This window comes from Chiloscyllium punctatum, chromosome 29 (genome assembly GCF_047496795.1).
Source record: "Chiloscyllium punctatum isolate Juve2018m chromosome 29, sChiPun1.3, whole genome shotgun sequence".
Taxonomy (NCBI): Eukaryota; Metazoa; Chordata; class Chondrichthyes; order Orectolobiformes; family Hemiscylliidae; genus Chiloscyllium; species Chiloscyllium punctatum.
In genome coordinates, this window is record NC_092767.1 from 63,842,623 (window position 1) to 63,866,444 (window position 23,822).

At 39.9% G+C, this 23,822-nt stretch overlaps 1 protein-coding gene across 12 annotated transcripts in view; it reads right to left on the bottom strand.

Annotated features, from left to right (window-relative positions):
* The window catches only part of LOC140454477 (ryanodine receptor 1-like), a 400,334-nt gene that overhangs the window by 268,111 nt on the left and 108,401 nt on the right, over nt 1-23,822 (bottom strand). For all 12 annotated transcript variants that reach the window (XM_072549257.1, XM_072549253.1, XM_072549254.1 and 9 more), the window contains 11 exons: nt 23,709-23,783; nt 22,426-22,582; nt 18,546-18,710; nt 16,636-16,757; nt 15,366-15,552; nt 13,148-13,283; nt 11,556-11,651; nt 8,569-8,687; nt 8,254-8,387; nt 7,652-7,893; nt 5,420-5,612 (listed from right to left, as the gene is read on the bottom strand). In XM_072549257.1, the coding sequence (XP_072405358.1) occupies nt 5,420-5,612; nt 7,652-7,893; nt 8,254-8,387; nt 8,569-8,687; nt 11,556-11,651; nt 13,148-13,283; nt 15,366-15,552; nt 16,636-16,757; nt 18,546-18,710; nt 22,426-22,582; nt 23,709-23,783 (1,626 nt within the window). The remainder of the gene's footprint in view (nt 1-5,419; nt 5,613-7,651; nt 7,894-8,253; nt 8,388-8,568; nt 8,688-11,555; nt 11,652-13,147; nt 13,284-15,365; nt 15,553-16,635; nt 16,758-18,545; nt 18,711-22,425; nt 22,583-23,708; nt 23,784-23,822) is intronic.

Below are 23,822 nucleotides of genomic sequence, written 5' to 3' on the forward strand. Positions count from 1 at the left end.
GAAGTCAAGAAAGACAACTGTATCAATGAGGCAGAAAACTCAGAACGGGATCAGGCTGTAAGGTTGAGTGAAATAGGAGTTGATGGGAAGGGTGAGGGCAGTAACAAATTAAAAATACTATACATGAACGCACGAAGCATTAGAAATAAGATGGATGAGCTTGAGGCTCTTTTGGAAATTGGCAGATACGATATTGTGGTGATAACTGAGACGTGGCTTCAAGTGGATAGGGCCTGGGAAATGAATATTCAAGGCAACACATGCTATCGTAAGGACAGACTGATGGGCAGAGGGGGGTGGGGTGGCCATGTTGGTCAGGGATGATATTCAGTCCCTTGCGCGGGGGGACCTAGAATCAGGGGATGTAGAGTCAGTGTGGATAGAGCTGAGAAATACTAAGGGCAAAAAGACCCTCTTGGGAGTTATCTACAGGCCCCCAAACAGTAGTCTGGATGTCAGATGTAAGTTAAATCAGGAGCTGAAATTGGCCAGTCGCAAAGATGTTACTATAGTTGTTATGGGGGATTTCAACATGCAAGTAGACTTGGAGAATCAGGATGGTATCGGACCTCAAGAAAAAGACTTTGTGGAGTGCCTCAGAGATGGATTCTTAGAACACCTGGTGCTGGAGCCAACCAGGGAGAAGGCAATTCAGGATCTGGTATTGTGCAACGAACCAGAATTGGTCAGGGACCTCGAAGTGAAGGAGCCATTGGGAAGTAGTGACCATAATACAATAAGCTTCAACCTGCAATTTGAGAGGGAGAGGGTACAATCGGAAGTGACAATATTTCTGTTGAATCAAGGGAACTATGGAGCTATGAGGGAGGAGCTTGCCAAAGTTCAATGGTGCAATACCTTAGCAGGATGACAGTGGAGGAACAATGGCGGATATTTCTGTGTATAATGCAGAGGTTGCAGGATCAGTTCATTCCAAAAAGGAAGAAAGACCCTAGGAGGAGGCATGGGTGGCCGTGACTGACGAGGGAAGTTATGAAACATATAAAGTTAAAAGAGAAAAAGTATAACATAGCAAAGATAAGTGGGAAATCGGAGGACTGGGAAGCTTTTAAAGAACAGAGGATTACTAAGAAGGAAATACGCAGAGAAAAAATGAGGTACGAAGATAAACTGGCCAATAATATAAAGGAGAATAGTAAAAGTTTTTTTAGGTATGTGAAAGGCAAAAAAATGGTTAAGACTAAAATTGGGCCCTTGAAGACAGAAACAGGGGAATATATTACGGCGAACAAAGAAATGGCAGAAGAATTGAATTGGTACTTCAGATCTGTGTTCACTGGGGAAGACACAAGCAACCTCCCTGAGGTAACAGTGGCTGAAGGACCTGCACTTAAGGGAATTTATATTTGCCAGGAATTGGTGTTGGAGAGACTGTTAGGTCTGAAGGTTGATAAGTCCCCGGGGCCTGATGGTCTACATCCCAGGGTACTGAAGGTGGCGGCCTCGAGAAATCGTGGATGCGTTGGTGATTATTTTCCAGAGTTCGATAGATTCGGGATCAGTTCCTGCGGATTGGAGGGTGGCTAATGTTGTACCACTTTTTAAGAAAGGTGGGAGAGAGAAAGCAGGAAATTATAGACCAGTTAATCTGACCTCAGTGGTGGGAAAGATGCTGGAGTCTATTACAAAGGATGAAATTACGACACATCTGGATAGTAGTAACAGGATAGGTTAGAGTCAGGATGGATTTATGAAGGGGAAATCATGCTTGACTAATCTTCTGGAATTTTTTGAGGATGTAACTCTGAAGATGGACGAGGGAGATCCAGTAGATGTAGTGTACCTGGACTTTCAGAAAGCTTTTGATAAAGTCCCACATAGGAGGTTAGTGAGCAAAATTAGGGCGCATGGTGTTGGGGGAAAAGTACTAACTTGGATTAAAAGTTAGTTGGCTGATAAGAAACAAAGAGTAGTGATAAACGGCTCCATTTCGGAATGGCAGGCAGTGACCACTGGGGTACCGCAGGGATCAGTACTGGGACCACAGCTTTTTACAATATATGTTAATGATATAGAAGATGGTATTAGTAATAACATTAACAAATTTGCTGATGATACTAAGCTGGGTGGCAGGATGAAATGTGATGAGGATGTTAGGAGATTACAGGGTGACCTGGACAAGTTAGGTGAGTGGTCAGATGCATGGAAGATGCAATTTAATGTGGATAAATGTATGGTTATTCACTTTGGTGGCAAGAACAGGAAGGCAGATTACTACCTAAATGGAATCAATTTAGGTAAAGGGGCAGTACAGAGAGATCTGGGTGTTCTTGTACACCAGTCAATGGAGGTAAGCATGCAGGTATAGCAGGTAGTGAAGAAGGCTAATAGCATGCTGGCCTTCATAACAAGAGGGATTGAGTATAGAAGCAAAGAGGTTCTTCTGCAGCTGTACAGGGCCCTGGTGAGACCACACCTGGAGTACTGTGTGCAGTTCTGGTCTCCAAATTTGAGGAAAGACATTCTGGCTATTGAGGGAGTGCAGCGTAGGTTCACGAGGTCAATTCCTGGAATGGTGGGATTACCTTACATTGAAAGACTGGAGCAACTGGGCTTGTATACCCTTGAATTTAGAAGACTGAGAGGGGATATGATTGAGACATATAAGATTGGACACATATAAGAAAGGATTGGACACTCTGGCAGCAGGAAACATGTTTCCGCTGAAGGGTGAGTGCTGAACCAGAGGACACAGCTTAAAAATACGGGGTAGACCATTTAGGACAGAGATGAGGAGAAACTTCTTCACCCAGAGAGTGGTGGCTGTATGGAATGCTCTGCCCCAGAGGACAGTGGAGGCCCAGTCTCTGGATTCATTTAAGAAAGAGTTGGATAGGGCTCTCGAGGATTGTGGAATCAAGGGTTATGGAGATAAGGCAGGGACAGAATACTGATTAAGGATGATCTGCCTTGATCATATTGAATGGTGGTGCAGGTTAGAAGGGCAGAATGGCCTACTCCTGCACCTATTGTCTATTGTTCTATTGCTCCCAAGCACTGAGGATGTCACCTAGACAGGGGACGAAACGTCTGCAACACAAATTCCTAGCTCGGCGAACAGAACCACACCATATGTAACAGCTTTTAAAAAAAACGTACGGAGCAGATTAGAATAACCAACAGCAGCAAACCTAGTCTTGCTCTAAGCCTCTCACCCACACGTCACTACTCCAACATTCTACAATCTACTCAATCATATTAGGAACATCACCCAAACAAATTGCACAACGGTCAAGACACTTTACTCACTCTTGCAAGATAAGTGGCATAAAATTGGAGCAAGTGAACGCTAATGAATAGCAGTAGGCCTATCCTGATTCAAACAGAGATGGCAGTGCTGCCATTATTGCAGTAACCATTGCTGAGACCATGACTGGAGGTAGGACAAAGATGACAATATCCGCTTTTGTAACCCTCTCCCTTTCCGGTCCACAAACTTAAGCTTTCTTTTCCCCCCTTCAGATATTGTAGTGAAGACAGGCCAAGAGGAGGATGGTGACGAAGGTATAGTACTATCAGTCTCAGATACTGGCATTACATATACCTTACAACACAGGTTAGAAATGGACTACCACACAATAAGATAGGTGGCATGAGTGTGCTGATGGGGCAAGCAAAGTACAGGTGCCAGCTTATTGAGGTTGAGAATACACACAGAAGTTGCTCCAAAGGACTCCAATGAGGACTTTGCCAGGGGAGAGAAGGAGTCAGACTACAGGAGAACCTTGATGGTTTGACACAACCAAATGACTGCACACTGGAAAAAAATCTGTCAGAGAGCGTGCATTAAAAATCAAGGAATACGGAGGAGGCCGCTAGTTGATTTTGAGCTAAGAATGCATATGTTCAAACTTGGCAATGGCGACCAACTCCATTGGCCCACTCATTGACCCAACACAGGAGTAGAATCTGATAGCTAATACCACAATTTCCATTGCAGCACAAACAGAAGTCACCCATTGCCTAAGTACTACAAACTAAAAACTCAGATTGGCATGATTTAATTCATCCTTAGTGCCAAATCCATTTTTAGGGTCAGGTCTCTTTAATATCTTGCCAGAAGGCGGGAAGTGAATAATGAGGAATCATGGTCAGCCCTCTGGCTCAGATGGAAACAGAAGATGAACTTTCAGAGTAGCGACCTGGAGTAGCAGCAGCCTCAGCTAGTTTTGTGGAGTTTGCAGAATCAGTCCTGCTCTTTTGAGCTTACAAAAATAAAGTTGCCTATGTCCTTCTCTCACAGGAATGTCAGCTGATACTGGATAGAAAATGCATGCCTCCAGCTGGCATTCTGACCAGGTGACATAAGTATGGCACAAATGTGCGAAAGCTTCCTAAATCCAATTCTGATTTTCCAGCCATAATACTTAGTGGGTGTTTAAATACAATGAACATACAAGTGATTTTTGAAATATTTCAAAAATGCATTGCATTTACATAGCACCGTTCACAACCTCAGAATGTCTCAAAACACTTTACAGCCATTGACGCAGCATTAAAATGTTATCATTGCAATATAAAGTACATGAGTGCCACTTCGCACAAGATGCTACAATGTGATAACCATGTAGTAACATAGGTTGAGGGATAAATATTGAACTCCACTGTTTTTCTTTTGACATAACATCGTGGGATTCATTGTGGGGAGGGGTGGTGGTGGTGGTGGTGGTGTGGTAGTCTCAATTTCAATGCCCATCCAAAAGACTGCACCTTAAGTGCACTGAACCATCAGCTCACATTTTGTGCTCCCACCTCTAAAGTGGGGCTTCAATCCATAATCTTTGGTTCAACAGCTACTGCAAATGGCATTAGAAAAGATTTTTTTTGGAGGACGGGAAGAATCATTTGATTCATGATTATTGGACTGAATTTTAAGATTCTGTCCTGCAGCTCCATTTATTTGATCAAGGGTACTGCAGTTAAAAGAGAGGTAGTGTACGCTTTCCTAAACTTCATGAGGTACAGTTTGTAACATAAAAACATAAAAACAAGTACATTAACTTGATAGGCAAACTGTAAATATATATAGCCCAATTAAAAATGGGCAGGATTCAAAAGATGACATGGATCTGGACTGAAACACAATATGACAGCATTTGAAAAAAAAACCCTCCAATTTATTCCAGCAAGCAGTGCTTTTTAAAATTAGAATCTGTGATTAAAATCAGAATATTTAAACAATTAGATAACATGAATTTCAAAGCAATGGTATCTTATAAATATCTTCCAAACAGGAAGCTGAAGATTTTGTACTCAAATGTATTTAAGTCTTTCGAAAGTTACAGCAGGAAAAATACTTTGAGATGGCAGGAAAAAGAATATTTCTACTTAGTCTTAAAACATAAAGTGGATAAAATAGTACAAAAACACAACAGATGAGCCATGTAAAAGCACTCACCTAACTCCTGCAGAAAAGCTAACCACAGGAAAGAAGAGGCCATCAACGTTAAAGTTTTCAAACATGCCTTGCACGGGATGGCCATTAATCCGAAAAGAGATACTGGGGACACTCAAATCAAGACAGCAGCTAACTACATCATCAGCAGCAAGACTGTGTGCATCGGGTGAAGCAACTGTCTTGGCAATATGTCCTGTATACACAAATAAAAGAAAATAGAACTTATTGTTTTCAAAACATTCCAACACATCTTTTGCAGATAATTCACAGACTAAAGGTGAATAGTTTCCAACTGTACTATAAAAATACTAAACAGCATAGATAAAAATTGACTGAATGATAAGTAACAGTGAATAGTGGAGAACAGACTGGAGGCAGGTAGAGTTGTATTTCCCAGGCATCAATGTTAGAACCACTGATTGTCTTGATTGATACTAATGATGTAGACTTGGATGTACAAGCCACAAGTTGAGGATAGAATCCATGCAGTGTGGAAGCAGGCCATTCAGCCCATCAAGTCCACACTAACCCTCTGAAGAGCATCCCACCCAGACCCACACTCTACCCTCTCCCTGTAACCATAAGACCATAAGACATAGGAGTGGAAGTAAGGCCATTCGGCCCATTGAGTCCACTCCGCCATTTAATCCTGGCTGATGGGCATTTCAACTCCACTAACCAGCATTCTCCCTATAGCTCTTAATTCCTCGTGACATCAAGAATTTATCAATCTCTGCCTTGAAGCCATTTAGCGTCCTGGCCTCCACTGCACTTCGCGGCAATGAATTCCACAGGCCCACCACTCTCTGGCTGAAGAAATGTCTCCGCATTTCTGTTCTGAATTTACCCCCTCTAATTCTAAGGCTGTGCCCAGGGGTCCTAGTCTCCTCACCTAACGGAAACAATTTCTTAGCATCCACCCTTTCCAAGCCATGTATTATCTTGTAAATTTCTATTAGATCTCCCCTTAACCTTCTAAGCGCCAATGAATACAATCCCAGGATCCTCAGCCGTTCCTTGTATGTTAGACCTGCCATTCCAGGGATCATCTGTGTGAATCTCCGCTGGACACGTTCCAATGCCAGTATGTCCCTCCTGAGGTGTGGGGCCCAAAACTGGACACAGTACTCCAAATGGGGCCTAACCAGAACTTTATAAAGGCTCAGTAGCACAACAGTGCTTTTATATTCCAACCCTCGAGATAAATGACAACATTGCATTCGCTTTCTTAATCATGGATTCAACCTGCATGTTTACCTTTAGAGAATCCTCAACTAGCACTCCCAGATCCCTTTGTACTTTGGCTTTATGAATTTTCTCACCGTTTAGAAAGTAGTCCATGCTTGTATTCTTTTTTCCAAAGTGCAAGACCTCACATTTGCTCACATTGAATTTCATCAGCTATTTCCTGGACCACTCTCCCAAACTGTCTAGATCCTTCTGCAGCCTCCCCAATTCTCAGTACTACCTGCCTGTCCAGCTAACTTCGTATCATCAGCAAACTTCGTTAGAATGCCCCCAGTCCCTTCATCCAGATCATTAATATATAACCCTGCATTTCCCATGACTAACCCATCTAGCCTACACATTATAGCAAATTTAGCATGGCCAATCCACCTAATCTGCATATCTTTGACTGAGAGAGGAAACCAGAACACCTGGAGGAAATCCATGCAGATATGGGGAGAATGTGCAAACTCCACACAAACATTTGCCTGAGGCTAAAATCGAACCTGGGTCCCTGGCACTGTGAGGAGCAATGTTAACCACAGTGCCTCCATGCCAGGATCAGGCATGGCAGGAGCAGAGAGGGGGGCGGTTGAGAAACTGTTTGCAGAGGGAGAGATTGGGACGTTGGTTCTCTGCGTACCTCCTCCCTCAATGACTGTAAGCAGAAAGCAGGTGGGTGGTAAAGAAACAGCCATGGGGTGGAGAGCAAGGGAGCTGAACATACACAAATATTATCCAAAGTTTGTGAGAAGATTTATAGCTCGAGTGCTCATTGTTGTGGTTCTGTTCGCCGAGCTAGGAATTTGTGTTGCAGGGTACGAAACGTCTGCAACACAAATTCCCAGCTCGGCAAACAGAACCACAACAACAAATATTATCCATTCTAAACATTAACAAACCATCATGACACACTTTAAATGAGGGAGTAAGAGTGTCACACTTAGGAACAGCAGTTTTATCAATAATGAATAATAGAACCTTAGGAACAGAAGAATCACTGACCTGACCACAGATGAAGTCCATCAAAACCATAAGAATACAAATCATCTCCAACTCCATTACTTCCCCAGCCCTCACCTCCTCCTGGGTAAGGGCTGTAACCCTCTGTTAAAGCCCAGCCCACTCGCAGATGAACAGGCTGTGGCATTAAAAATGGATCAACATAATCCACCATCAGTTCAAAGTACCATTTCTTGTATTGTGTAGAACCTTCACATATACCCACAAAGATATTAGGCCTCATGCTGTAAATTTAAAACAAAAGATTGAAAAGATTTAACTATAGTTGATGACTGGAATGTAATTTGATAAATTTCAAATGCGAGATGAGCTAAAGCAAAAAAGAAAACTGCTTTACTTCTACAGAAAAATAAATATTTTCTATGTTTATGTCCCCTAGTGAGGAATTATCTTCTCTCTAAGGGCTATAAACCTGATAGATTTACATTTTTCTCCAAAATGCAATCTCATTTCCAAAATTACAATGCATGCCACTAACTTAATACATTCAGTGTCTTGAAACCAAGCAATAATGATATTGTGTCTTCAAAAAATACACCATGAATATTGATTTAAGCAGTTTAGCAATGTTGTGAGTGTTATACCTTGTGACATAATTAATCATGTTTGTTTGGAGCAGCAGGTCACGACCTGGAAGTAAATTCTCCGTAATAAGATTTTGGTTGGATCGTACAGCTACGCCATTGCAGACACAGAGAGAGCGCAGCACATCTAACACCTGTGAAAAGTACAAAATAAATCCCAATAATTTTACTTGAGAGCCAAGACATTCTTTGAGGTAAATTGCAGAGTTAGAGGATAACAATAAGTGGAACTTCTAAAGAAGCCCAAGATTTCAACATGCAGTACTCCTCATTTTAACACCTTCCTGCATTACCAGCCTTCATTAACATGCCTACCTTGTGATTTCGTCCATGTTTGTCCAACAGGGAGATGATTGATTTGATGTGATTTTCTGTTATGATATTCAGAACCTCAGGACTTTCAATCAAAACACAGTACAGCACTTCCAGGATACCTATAGCAGCACATGACATCAAATAGGGATTAACATAAATTTTCAATCAATTTAGGATTTTATATAGCAATCTACAGAAATGCACATAGTTAATCCCCGATTGGTAAACATCTGAACTTCCCCTTCTTTGAGCCAGCTCTTCATTATATCTTGTTGCTCTGTAATGCTTCTGTATGACAAGTTGGACCTGATGCTCATTATTAAGTACACTTGTATATTTGCACAAATGCACACCAAGTCTAACTTCGATTTCTTCATTTTCCTTTCAATGGTCCCACCTATAATTCAGAAATATTTCTAATACGGTCTCCCCTATCTGCCATTCACTTTCTTCAGCTTTTGCCCAACCTGGTGGTGGTGGTTCACCTTTCCACAAGGATATTAACCTGGGCTCTGCTTTGCTTAGATACATCCCATCCTTCATGATGTTATATTTTAAGAAGGCTAAGAGACTAAATTAACATCAAGAGCTTTATTATATAATGTGTTTACTCCATAGCCAGCAAGATTACAATGAGCCAGTTTCCCTCCAAAGTGGCTGAAGACATTAACGTAGGCAAAGGGAGGACTGCAGATGCTGGAGATTAGAGTAGAGTGTGGTGCTGGAAGAGCACAGCAGGTCAGGCAGCATCCGAGGAGCAGGAAATTCAACGTTTCAGGCAAAAGCCCTTCATCAGGTGACAGTCCACATAATTAAGTACACATCATCCCTGCTTTACATCAGAAATCCCTACAATGAAAACATTCACATTATTTGCAAACATGAATACAGTCAGTAGGTAAGGCATTCTGAGGCAGGGACACTGTCCACAGGTGCTGCCAGACCTGCTAAGCTTTTCCAGCAATTCCTGTTTCTGTTTCTGTTTCTGGACACAAGCTTGTTGTGCCTATTAATGGAGCAGTTGGGGAAATGTTGGATGGATTTCCTACTGAGAGCCATTGTGTAGTGTGCCAGACAGACTTTGCTGTGGCCCCTCCATTTGGGCCTCCCACTTCCCTTAATGCAACTGGAAAATAAGGGGGCTCCTGTTTAAAGCAGAAATAAGCAGAATTTTTTTCTGTCAGTTTTGAACAGGTTTCCCCACAGAATGGTGGAGGGAGGGTCACTGTGTATTTTTTTAAAAATGAGGTTGGTAGATTTTTGACTACTCCTCCAAATTTTAGGGTGTAGGTTTGCTCGCTGAGCTGTAGGTTTGATATCCAGATGTTTCATTACCTGGGGAGGTAACATCATCAGTGGCGACCTCCAAGTGAAGCGAAGCTGTTGTCTCCTGCTTTCTATTTATATGTTTGTCCTCCAAATTTGTTTACTCATACAGTCTGTCCACTATCCTTAATTAGCTACACATTTTCCTGCCTCTGGGATGATTATGACCAACATCCTATCATGGCCACTTTCAGAGTTCAGCTCATAATCCAACAGAAGAAATTGGTTGTGTGGTGTCAGAAGCAAAACTTTAAAGTCTTGGGAAACTGGGACCAATTTTAAGGCAGGACAGGCCCTTTAGATACAACCTATCCATCTTGTAAACAGAACAGAATTTAGATCAGTATCCTTGTGGAAAGGTTAAACTATTATATATTTGGTAAGTATGGTGGAATGACACTTTAAGAGTGACATCACATGATGTTATCATTGTTGATGTCTTCAGCCATTTTGGAAAGCAATAGCCTAATCCAGCCTTGCTGCCTACAGAGTGAACAACTCGTATAATAATGAAGCTCTTGCTGTTTTCAAGCACTTTGGTCTCCTAACTTTCTTGAAACTTAACAAGAAGAAAACTGGCGATGGGAATAAATCAACTTTGAAATCCACCCAACGAATCCACTGAATCACTGAAAACAGAAAAGTGTGGTCCTCCTACAGATCTTGGAGACACTTTTGATTTTAAAAAAATGACAGGAAATCAAAGTATGACATTGCTGCATCAATATCCCTCAAAACCCTTCCCATTCATGTACTCATCCAAGTGCCTTTTAAATGTTATAGTTGTACCAGCCTCCACCACTTCTTCCAGCCTTCACCACCTCTGGGTGAAAAGGTTGCCCCTTAGTTCCCTTTTAAATCTTTCCTCCTCACCTTAAATTTATGCCTTCTAGTTTTGGATTCCCCCACACCAGGGAAAAGACCGTGGCTATTCACCCCATCCATGCCCCTCATGATTTTATGCATCTCTGTAAGGCCATCTCTCAGCCTCTGACATTTCAGGGAAAATAGCCTCAAGCCTATTCAGCCTCTCCCTATAGCTCAAACCCACCAACTCATTTGATTTACATTGTTATGAACGCTCTGCTGTGTACCTGCTGATGTCATTACATATGCATCATATTGCAATACTCTACAGCAAGCACCTCACCAGTCGAATGAGAACAACCCTTTGGGAACGCAAACATGGAACAAAACGCAACATCCATTGGTACTTTAGAAATTGTATTGCTGTCCTATTTATATTAAAGAACTCCAATTAACATATTGGAATAAGGCTTCCATTAACAGACTAACAATTGGAGAGCCCAGGAAAATGGTGAGTGCATGTATTGAAAGATAGATACACTATGGTCTGTCACTGCTCCCAACTAAAATCAGCTTCCTAGAATTTAAAGACAATATGGAGGACTATCATTGAGGTTACAATGGACTAATGCAGAGAATTCCACAAATACTCTATTTAAAACTATAAAGAGTACTTCCATGAAATTATGCTAGCACAGTTGGTGGAAGGTACATCTGAGCAGATTTCCTGGCCAAAATCTTTGAACAATTAAATTCTGTGCAATATCAACATTGTAAAACATCCTTTATAAAAACCAGAACAAATCACTGGCAAGGTGTACCTCATAATTAGAGTTATGGTGTCAGAATCATACCTGAGGAAGCCTCCAGTCGATCGAGCTTGCTGACTAACCAGTCGAGATTATCAGAGAACAGAGCACAGTTCCTGCGATTGCCACGGATGAGGGATGCTGTACAAGGAGAAAAACATTGCAATAATAAATGATGCAACAAGAACAATTTACAATTTGACAGCAAAAATCAAAAAGACCTGAAAATCTGTTGCATCTTATTGGTGGCCATATTACCATCTTCTCAAGGAAAAATGAGGGGAATAAACGTTGACCTAGTCAGAAAAGTCTACATCCTGGAGATGAAGAATTTTTAAAAAGTCATTGTCCTAATCACAGATAATGACATTTGTAATTTTATCTAGGGTCAATGAGATAGTAAGAGCAAGGTGAAAACTAGAAAAATCCAAAGATAGAGTTTTGACCAAAGGCATCCATAAAACGGATAGGAAACAAGGGACATTTGAGCAGGGAGGGAGGACCTGGAGAGGATGAGAATCAGCTTTCAGAGGAGAGAAAGCTGAAAAAGGTAATTTTGACAGTGATACTGCATGAGTGAAAAAAAATTACTTATGATTGGCAGCCTGTGTAACTGAATAAGCAGAAGCTGGGTGGAGAGTGGAAAAATAAGTTAAGAATTTGCAATTATAATAGGAAACGATTGTAACTTCGGGATGTTGTGAAACTTGAAAGGGTTCAGAAAAGATTTACAAGGGTGTTGCCAGGTTTGGAGGATCTGAGCTACAGGGAGAGGCTGAACAGACTACAGCTGTTTTCCCTGGAGCGTCAGAGGCTGAGGGGTGGCCTTATAGAGGTTTACAAAATTATGAGGGGCATGGATAGGATAAATAGGCAAAGTCTTTTCCCTGGGGTTGGGCAGTCCAAAACTAGAGGGCATAGGTTTAAGGTGAGAGGGGAAAGATATAAAAGAGACCTAAGGGGCAACTTTTTCGCGCAGAGGGTGGTACTTGTATGGAAAGAGCTGCCAGAGGATGTGGTGGAGGCTGGTACAATTGCAACATTTAAGAGGCATTTGGATGGGTATATGAATAGGAAAGATTTGGAGGGATATGGGCCGGGTGCTGGCAGGTGGGACTAAATCGGGTTGGGATATCTGGTCGGCATGGACAGGTTGGACGGAAGGGTCTGTTTCTATGCTGTACATCTCCATGACTCTATGACATCACAAAGTGCTTCACAGGCAATGAAGTATACTTTTGAAATATACCAAAACTGTTGTAATTCACTGAACAATGACAACCAATTTGTAAACAGCATAGCTCTATAATCAGCAATGAAGAAAATAAGCAGGCAATCTGTTTGTGTCATTTAAGGTTAGTGAATATCAAGGAGACTAGTCAACATCTGACTTTATCGAGTAGCTTAGGGTTTAATATGAAACAAGATAATTTTCATCATTCTGTCAAATTTAAGAAGTGACTCTAAGAAATCTTAAGAGAAAAAGGATCTTACAACCACCATTATTTATTTTAACAATTAGGTCAGGAATTTACTTCTACCAGATAATATCACATGTTATGGTAATTATATCAGTGGAATACAGCAACAATTCAATTTTGCGATCTTTTCATCTACACATTGTTTAGGTTCCATACCCAGCAGTTCATAATACAGGTTTACAATTTCTTTCCAGGACTCTGCTGCCTCTTCTCCTGCAAACTCTGAGAAATGAGCTGCACTGTTATAGACATTCAGTCGGTCAATGGAATCCAATACCAGCTGGATCATGCCCTGGAACAAACCGTGCACAGTTAGTAGTAATTGTTGCATGTTATATTAACACAAAATCTGCTGCCTTAGCAATACAGTTACTGTTTCCTTATAAAATTGATCAGGATCTGATTCTGGTTATCTTGTTCCTGACACATGGAATACGTATGCTGTAAAGGTGCTAGAGCCAGCCAAAAACAGGTGAAGGTCTGCCACACCGTAGCTCTCCTTTTTTTATGCACTACCCAGATTGCTGACAGCCAAATGTAAAGGCAGTGGAAGCTCCTGCCTCAACAGGCAGCGGTTTTGTAATAAGTTAATTCTTTTGAGAGCACTATTCCTGTTCTTCAAGTCTGGTATTACTAACCAGAACTTTCCCTTTATTTGAACAATAATATGGAATTTGTAAACTCTTTTCTGATCTATCTTTCCTCTTTTCTTCTGTCCTGACACTTGGATTGCCATAAATATTTATCATTTCATGGTTGTTTTTACAGAATCATTAATGGCAATGAATTTCCAAATATTAATTCTTATGCAGTCAGTTTTGTTATAATGCATGTTTCTTCAACACAAATTGGCTTTAACACGATTGCAGAAGTTAGACCATTATTTGTAAATGCAAACTTTCCTTACCTGTATTGGCTGGGGTAATCCGATTCCGGCCCCATTAGTTTAAATAGTGCAGCTATTGCACAATTTTCTTATTAAACAAAGAAAGTTTACAGCCCAGGAACAGGCCCTTCGGCCCTCCAAGCCTGTAACGCAAGATTGCACGAGAATGGAACTATTGCATTATAGATTACCGTACAGTCGGTTCTGATAAACAAGAAGAACATGTAAGGACTACTGGGAAAGGTGAGGGTGGTACAAGGCGAACTACTGATTTGGGGAGCTAGTGTAGACACAATGGGCCAAACAGTATCCTATATATAATTCCGTGATCAGGCGTACACACAAAAAGGGAATGTTTGTCAGGTTCACAGTTGAATGAAAGCAACTTCACGTCCTCTCACTAGCGCCCTTCACATATCAACAGCAATCACAGGCCCCTAGAGATTGATTCAGCAGATACAGATCCAAGTCTAAACGTAGTTTGTGCCAGGAAAGCCAGAAGTATACATATGTGCAAAGGTTTGAAAGATATTTAAAACACCAAATACTACTTCTGCCTGACCTGTCATCTGTGGGTGGTACTGTATGAAAGGAGGAATGCCAGACTGATCATTGGCCAGTGAAGTTCATTTGGCACAACCACAATAATGATAAATATAAAACCTGAACACACCTATCTACATCTGGCTCAGCAAGCTACGAAAAACAGAACTGTTCTATCTGAGTTACAGACATTTGCTATTTATATACTCTATAGTACTCAGACAACTGTGGAATAAGCAGTCAACCACTGCCTTAAAGTTCAGATTTGGCATTCCCTTTGCTCCCTAATTCTTGCATCTTCAGCCTTTGGCAAGGCTGCTAATGAGCCTACTTAAGATTTTACAACTTTCTTCTCTTTGTTATAGAATGTCCCATAAACCATCCAATCTTTTTGACTTTCACATGCTTATAATTTTCTGGGCTCAACACTGATATGGAAGGTAAAATTCAACTTTGGCAATCAGTTGCAAGAAAAATAAAACTGACAGATGATCTGCTATAATCCCATTGTATGTCTTTCTCCATCATCTGCTGCTGAAACTGACTGTGATCCCGTTGGTCTCTGCTCTTACCCTTGTCCGTACCTGGATTAATTATTAATCCAAGTGAACTGAACAAAAATTCAACTACTATTAACCAATTAAAAATCTGACATGGTTAACATTAGTTCTTATCCATCAAGATATAATTTAAGCCAGGAAGGAGAATTGATGTTGATTTCATGATTGGTCGGGTACTATTTTAAGCTTTATTAATGATTCTGTAAAATTCAGATTTGGTCAATACTTCAAAAACATGGCAAGTGGCTCTACTATTATATAAACAATGTAGCTGAAAATCATTTACACTTCATTTATCTTCTATTGATTTCACCTGGTGCAAATTAGGCATTGTTCCTCACCCACCTAGTTTTTTTTAATCGATTCCAAAATTTTATCAACTTACCTCTTCCTGGAATAAATTCTGTCTATTCTTCAGTGAGCGCAATTTAGTCTGCTTTTCTTCATGTGCAAGCTCCTCCTCTGGATGTTGGAAGTAGCTGATCAAGTCTTGAAGGCTTAGCACTATCGAATCAATGGGTAGCGTCACTGGAGCTGAAGATTTATTCTTGCCACTGAGCATATCTAGGCCTCTTCATTAAAAAATAACAGGTACCATGAATATGGAAAAATAATTCAAAGACGCACAGTTCTATATATTCCTCAGGCAATATACTGCTGGATGAGCATATATGGTTGCAATTTCAATTATTTCCAATGAGATTTTAAACTTACATAATATTAATTTCAGAGTTCTATTGATTTCTGTAAGTATAACAATGTTTCTATTACTAGGAGATTTTGTTTTTTTTTATTTTAAAGCCTATAAATATAAACAATGCCAGTACATTGAACCAGAATTGAAGTATAAACTGAGGTGAATGCTCCAATTAAACGTCATGCATTGTTGTAAATGATATCGATGTTGTAAACATATAGTAGATCAGTGTCTGTGGAGAAAATATGCAAGTTAACAATTTGGGTCCAAACCATGCATTAACTTAAACAGAATTTCCAAAAATATTCAGCAGATTTGACTGTCTCTTTTAAGAGAGAAACATTTCAGATCAGTGACCCTACACTAGAACCTATCTATTCTGTCCATAAATTCTGAATGCCCTCAATTTTTTTATTTATTAGTATTACAAATAATCTTGACACAAGTATTTTCCACAGTTATTAGCTATTCCATATAGAGCCAAAAATAGCATCCATAAATGAAACTTTTTTAAAAAAGATTAAAACAAAAGACAACCTGCAGGAGCAGAAACAGGCCATTTGGCCCCTCGAACTTGCTCCACCAACTTAATTGTATTTTCATGTCTGGCTCATACAAAACCTTGACTCTCTTGTTGACCAATAACCTGCCCAGACTCAGACTTGAACATATTCAAGTGACCGAGCCTCTGATACTCTGCAGCAGAGAATTCTGAAGTCTAATGATCCTCAGAACAAATTCTCTCTCATTTCCACCTTAAACTGTTCTCCTTAAGTTTCAGACTCCCCCCCGCCCCGCCACCACTCCTCACCTCCTTGAGAAACATCCTTGTAGCATTTCCTATGTCAAATTTCCTCAATTTTATGTTTTCAAACTGACCACCTTTCAATGCTTCTAACCTCCAATGAGTTAACCTATGCAACCTTTCCTCCCAAGACATGAGGTGAAATACACATACTTAATGAATTGGTTGAAGAGACCATTTGTACTGAAGATCATTCGGGAGGCCTGTGATTCCTCTTGTTGTGAGCGAGACAGTGAAAGTGCATCATCCATGTGCCCCTCTTGGTGTAGTATAGCCTAAGGACAAAGTTTGTTGAGCAAATATTAATTTCAAGAGTGAGAAATCCAATTTAATCTCTGACAACATTTTCTTTTAGGCTTTGACATTAAATAGGTGGCATCAACTTTGCCACTTACTAAACTCCCATATGATAGGGTTCCCATGGTGCAGTAACGGCATCCCATCTCTGAGCCAGGTTAAGCCACAACTGCTCCAGAAGTGTGTAATATCTCTGAACAGGTTGATTCAAAAATGTCTGCTTCAATCTGATACAGGTATTCCCTGTTCTTCGAAGGTTCACTTTATGCCACTTCACTATTACGAAAGACCGACATTAGTACCTGCTTTTGCTAACCGAAAGAAATCTGAATAGGATTTTCGATTTTACAAAAAAAGGCAAATGTTTTTCCCAAATAAATTAATGCTTCTTTGCTTTACACCATTTCGGTTTATGAAAGATTTCATAAGAACACTCTACTTTTGGACAGCAGGAGATACCTGTATTCAATTCCATTCAATTAATTTTAAAAAAAGGAAGATTTAAAAAGAAGCTCGTGTCAGGTATGATAACTATGAAGCAACCATTGATTGGTGCAAAACCCAACTGGTTCATTAATGTGCTTTAGAGGAGGAAATCTGCCATCCTTACTTGGTCTGGAATACAGGTCACTCCAGACCCACAGCAATGCGGCTGATTCTTAATTGCGCTCTGAAATAGCTTTGCAAGCCACTCACTTCAAGGGCAATTAGGGATGAACAACAAATGTTGGCCTTGCCACAAAATAATATTTTTTTAAAATTTAATGTCAATAGAATTAAATTCTAAATGGGGTATATAACAGGACTTTGCCATGACACATTACTTTCATTTATTATATTCTGCCTCTTTCATATTCTGTAATGTTCATCACTTTGAAAGAGACAGAATACAATAAATTGGCCATTTCATAAACTGTAACATTTATCATTTTGAAATAGTCAATTTATTTCCAGCAGACATATTGCTATTTGATATGTTCACATATTCATGTTGATGTAACTATTTACTACTTGAATAAGTAGACATGCATATGGTTGCTTTGGATATGAAAATGTAAGGTAATATTTATAATACATTTATAAATACACAATGTATTATAAATATTACTCGCGTAGTAAAATTCATAGAATTGTTGAAGCTGCTTCCAAACAGGTGACTGCTAGCAAAACTGGGTTGAAGAAAAGCAGAACTGAGGCAGTATGTCAATGGTGAGCAAACAACTCATCTTATTAAAACCAAAACATCCAAGAGCCTGTCCACATTCTATGATACAGAAATAATTCCTGGTTAAAAACTAAATTCTATTTAAACACTACTTGTCACACAATAAAATGGCCCAAGATGCTTCATGGGTACGTTATGAAACAAAGTAGAGAAATGATATATGAGCAAAAGCTGTTCCTTCTAGATGGAAATGGTCGAGGGTTTTAAGATGGAAGACCAGCCAGGAATGCTTTAGAACAGTCAAGTCGAGTAGTAACAAAGGCAAAAATGAGGGGTCAACAACAGACAGGGTGAGAAAGGGGCAAAATCGGGTGACATCACAGAGGATTAAATAGGAGGTCTTAGTGATGGTATGATTGAGACGTCAACAGCTTATCTGAGCTTGAGTCAATGTTGTAAAACATAGCTTAAATCTCAGACTGTCACCAGGGAGCAGGATGGAGTCAGAAGCCGTGGAATGGAGTTTGGAGTTTTGTTATGCATTCTTGAAACTATAATCTTATTTCAGCTCTAATTGTCAACTGACAAAAGCATTACTTACTTTCCTCTTCAAGGGTCCCAAACGGACTGTTTTGGTATCAGCCGCAGCGTAAGTCAGCCAAAGTCCGCTGTTCACATGTTGGACAAAGCACATCGACTCACCGTACTTGATCTCAGGAATTCCCATGCCTTCTATATCCCTTTTGTGAGCAACATCAATTTTATCCTAAGGAAGCACAAAGTTTGTGTTCAGTTCCAATTTTGTGATATATATTGTAATTTATGTATTGGTGTCAACTTGGAAAGAGATAATCAAATATTCTTTTAGTCATAGAGCAGTACAAATTGGAAATAGGCCCTTCAGCCCAAACTAATCTATGCTGACCATGATGCCCACTCAGCTAGTTCCAAGTGGTTGATATTCCTCTAAACCCTTCGCATCGATGTACTTATCCAAATGTTTTTTAAATGTTAAAAATCACACAATACCAGGTTATAGTCCAACAGGTTTAATTGGAAGCACACTAGCTTTCGGAGCGACGCTCCTTCATCAGGTGATTGTGGAGGGCTCGATTGTAACACAGAATTTTTAAAATGTTGTTATTGTACCTGCCTCAGCCACTTTCTTTGGCATCCATTCCATATACACACTACTCTGCACGAAGTAGTTGCCCTTCAGGTCCTTCATAAATCTTTCCCCTCTCACCTTTTATTTTTGTTCCTGACAATGGCTTTTGGAGGCAGAATGAAAACACCTTTTTGTACAATTTTGACGAAAAGTGTCAGTGTATTGTTACTGCATTTAAACAGAGGCAGAAGTAGCAATGTGCATAGATATATTAAGCTCTGTATAAATGTAAAACTAAGAATGAAGACAGTAGCGAGAATCATGATATCTGGCTTTAAGAAGGTAACGTTCAACCAGAAGGACAACATTCAGATGGTGAGAAAACAATGATTTAGAGATGCCGCTGTGGGACTGGGGTGTACAAAGTTAAAAATCACACAGCACCAGGTTATAAGGCACAGAATATATAGCAAATTTCTATGAATTGCTGTGGATCTTATACCCCACAACCACCTGATGAAAGAGCAGCTCTCCAAAAGCTAGTGCTTCCAAATAAACCTGTTGGACTATAACCTGGTGTTGTGTGATTTTTAACTGTGAGAAAACAACATCTTACACATTATTCAACCTGAATGAGTGACCTATCAGAGGAAGCATTAAACCATTCACAGATATTTCTAGAATCACTTAGCAGTTAGACCGTAAGATGTAGGAACAGATGTAGTCCATTCAGTCCATCTAGTCTGTTCTGCCATTTAGTGGAATCATGGCTGATCTGATAATTCTCAATTCCACTTTCCTGACTTACCCCATGAAACTTGATGCTTAATGATAATGAATCTTTCCGTCTCAACCCTGAATGTACAACAAACCAACCTCAACTGCTCTGGGTGGTAAAGAATTCCACAGATTCACCACCCTCAGAAAAAAAAGGTTGTGCATCTCCATTTTTATAGACAACTCCTTATGTGGAGATGATGCACCTGGTCCTAAACTCTCCCAACAGGGGAAACAACCTCCCTTCATCTAAAATAAAACAAAGAACTCCAGATGCTAGAGATCTGAAATAAAAACTGAAATTGCTGGAGAAACCCTGTAGATCTGGCAGCATCTAATGGGAGAAAGAAGAGGTAGAATGTTTTCTCTCCACATCTATCCTGTCAAGCCCTCCAAGAATCTTATATGTTTCGCCTCCAACCGACACAACTTCACGTCATAAGGAAATCCCTCCATATGTAGTGTCAGCCTAGTCAACTTTCTCTGGACTGCTCCAACAGCAGTATATATTTCCTTAGATAAGGAGCACACGAATGTTCAGTGTTCCAACTGTGGTCTGACTAGTGTCTTGATGTCCCTATTTTTATACTCCATTCCCTTTGAAATAAAAACCTATTGTTCCATTTACCTTCCCTAGTAACAGCTAAATATTCATTCATGCATGATGACTCCCAAATCCCTTGGTGCTGCAGCTTTCTGCAGTCATTTCCCAGTTGAATAATATCCAGCCCTTCTATTCTTCCAGCCAAAGTTCATAACTTCACATTTTCTCACATTACGTTCTATCTGCCAAGTGTTTGCCCACCCATTTAACCTGTCTAGACTCCCTGTACTATCCACACTACTAGTATTTACACCTTTCCTTGGAACTTCTGCAAACTTGGTGATAGTAAGCTCACTTCTCTCACCCAAATCAGTAATAAATAGAATAAATAACTGTGGCTCCAGCACTGATCCACCTCGAAAAAAAAACCTAAAACTGCACATGCTGGAAATCAGAAACAAAAACAGAAATTGCTGGGAAAACTCAACAGGTTTGGTAGCATCTGGGAAGAGAAAGCGGAGTTAATATTTCAGGTCTACTCTGAAGAAGAGTCACTGGTCTCTCCGCAGATGCTGCCAGACCAGCTCAGTTTTCCCAGAAATTTCTGCTTTTACTTCTGATCCCTCTGGCACTCCATTAGCTACAGACTGACATCTGAAAATGATCCCTTTATCCTAACTCTGTCTTCTATAAGATACTCAATGCTCACTTCATGCTAATCTATTACCTCCAGCACCCCACTTATTAAGTAGCCTTATGTGTGGTTCTTTATTAACTGCCTTTTGGAAGTCCAAACATATTACATCTATTGGTTCTTCTTGATCCAACCTGCTTGTTACCTCCTCAAAGAACTGTATTAGATTTGTCAAGCATGATTTCTCCTACATTAAATTATGCTTATTACATTATGTGTTTCTAAATGCTCTGCAATTATGTCCTTTATAATACATTCTTAACATTTTCCCAAAAACACATGTTAGGTTAACTGGTCTATAGTTATCGATGTCTCGTATCCTTTTTCTGAAGAAATGTGTGACATTGGCAATTTTCCAATCCACTGTGCCTTTCCCAGAATCTAAGGATTCTTGGATTATTATTATCAATGCTTCTACTATCTCGATAGCTACTTCCTTTAATGTCCTGAGAGACAACCCATTAGGTCCAAGGACTGAACAGCCCTTAACCCCATTAGTTTCCCTAGTACTTTTTCTGTACTGATATAGTTATTGTATTTATTTCCTCCTAACCTTTAACCCCTCAGTTTCAGCAGAGTAGAGAAAATGAAGACAAAAGATTGAATGATAAAAGGAAGGTATGTAATTCATATTTTAAATTGCATTAGAGTGCATTCTCCCACACATCACTGTGCCCATTTGTACAGTGACCTGCTAATCAAAAAAAAAGGATGAAGGAACTCTATATTCATTAGCAATTCCTGGCCTAGTCATTAACAATCCATCAAAAATACGCAAGAGTGGGCTAAGACTCTCGGCCACAACACTTAGGTGGAACTGAAGAGCTACTCAGAGAATGCCACATGCAGCAATATAGAAAAAAAAGAGTGGAATGTTGTGGAGTTATGCAAGGCTGAGTTAAAAAGTGACAGAACAAGTCTGAAATGTGAGCAAGGTAAAAAGGAGAAGTGTGCAGTGCTAAAAAGGAGTCGGTTTCATATTGGAGCAGCTGGACATCTTTCATCCACCTCAAAGATCTATTTCAAGCTTGATTATCTTTGATCATCACACATTTGATATAAGCCTTGTTCAATTGATCACAGTGAGGAGCAGCATTGATGACTTGATTTTTCTCCTCCTTCCTAACTCTAGTGGCTAGATTTTTTTTTGTTACACTCAATTATGTAAGCAAGAAGTTCCAATCCTTATTAACAACCTAGTTGGCAGAGGCGAGCCAGGTCCTTAATGCTATTCCACTAAAATGTCATTAAATTAGCAAATACCATGACAATTTTCTGTCTGTGCAGGAAGCTTGCAATAAGTTAGAATTTTGAAAACTTACTTCCGACACTCTCCCACCCCCCAAATTTTCACTCACCTTTGAGATACGGAAGCAAAATGAGGTGATTTTGGTGTTTGATTTTTCTTGATCAAAAAGTAAAAGTCCTTTCTCCTCATCCAGACCCAAGTATTTGCCTGTTGTAACATGCCGAATGCGGAAAGGCTGACCCCATTTCATGTGTCCACCACTCCAACTGTTGAGTAAAAGATCAATTCTTCAGAAAGCAGAAGACAACTAACATCTCTTTTACAGCATCTTGAAGCAAACAAAATATACAATTCATGTAGATTTTCCACATAGTATTGCATTTTTTGCTATACTTTCGAAGATACATTGTGACATGAGGCTTGTTTGATTCCCAAGTACTAGGTAATAATAATAATAGAATGCACCAAGTAGAAAAAACACTTGTGCTAACAATTAATTAAGTAACAGATGTCATATGATATCAGTAAAAGAGTCACAGATTTATGACCAGGGATAAAAGTGTGCTTTCATTTGATTACTAACAAGGATGCTAATTCAACGGTATTAGGTACTTAAGTGTGATCCTAGTAAATGCATATACTTGTCACAAACCTGGAATTCTATTTTAAGAAAAGGGATTTCAATCACATTTATTTGCATTTTAATTCACATTTAGGAAAGCAGATGACGTGCACCAATGAAACAATCTGTAGTTAATGGAGTTTTCCTCTGCTACTACAAGCAGTCACCATACATCCAGAGAAACACAGGGGTGCTCTCTTACTAGAGAGAGACCACTGGTGGGGAGTTTAACCTGAGGGTCATCACCCCTCAAGTGAGGGGCAGGTCTGAGAAGGCTGAACATTCATGATGACGTCAGCTAGTGTGGAATTGAACATGCAATGTTCATGTCACTCTGCCTCACAAATCAGTCATTCAGCCAACTGAGCTAACCAACTCAGTTACTTCAATATCTGGCTCAATGGTCGCATTGGTCAAATGGTATGAAGCAGTTAACACATTGCTAGCATTAAGTGCAACCTGTAATGCTGTCTCAAATGAACTTTGACACTGCCACTATTTGAGTTTATTAGCTATAGATTTCAAAATTGTAAAACAATTTCCAGACTAATTCAGATAACATATCCTCTAGAATCTGTAAAATTAAACTTGAAAAGCTTCAAGAAAAGACCATTCAAGTCATACAGTTCTGCTTTACACCTCTACATCTCTACTATTTCCTAATTCTCTAATTATACACACTTTAACTAGGTTAGATTTCTTTTCCGCCACCATCGCCCCAGGAAATGATGTGGAACCTACATTTCTGTGAACCAGTCTAATCTCTTTACCTGATGCGTAATGGCTCCAATCTCCACAAGGATCTTGCATGGCTGCACACTGCACCACCTTCATAATGAACTAATCTGCAGGGCATGAAAAGGATATTTATTCATAGAACTTGA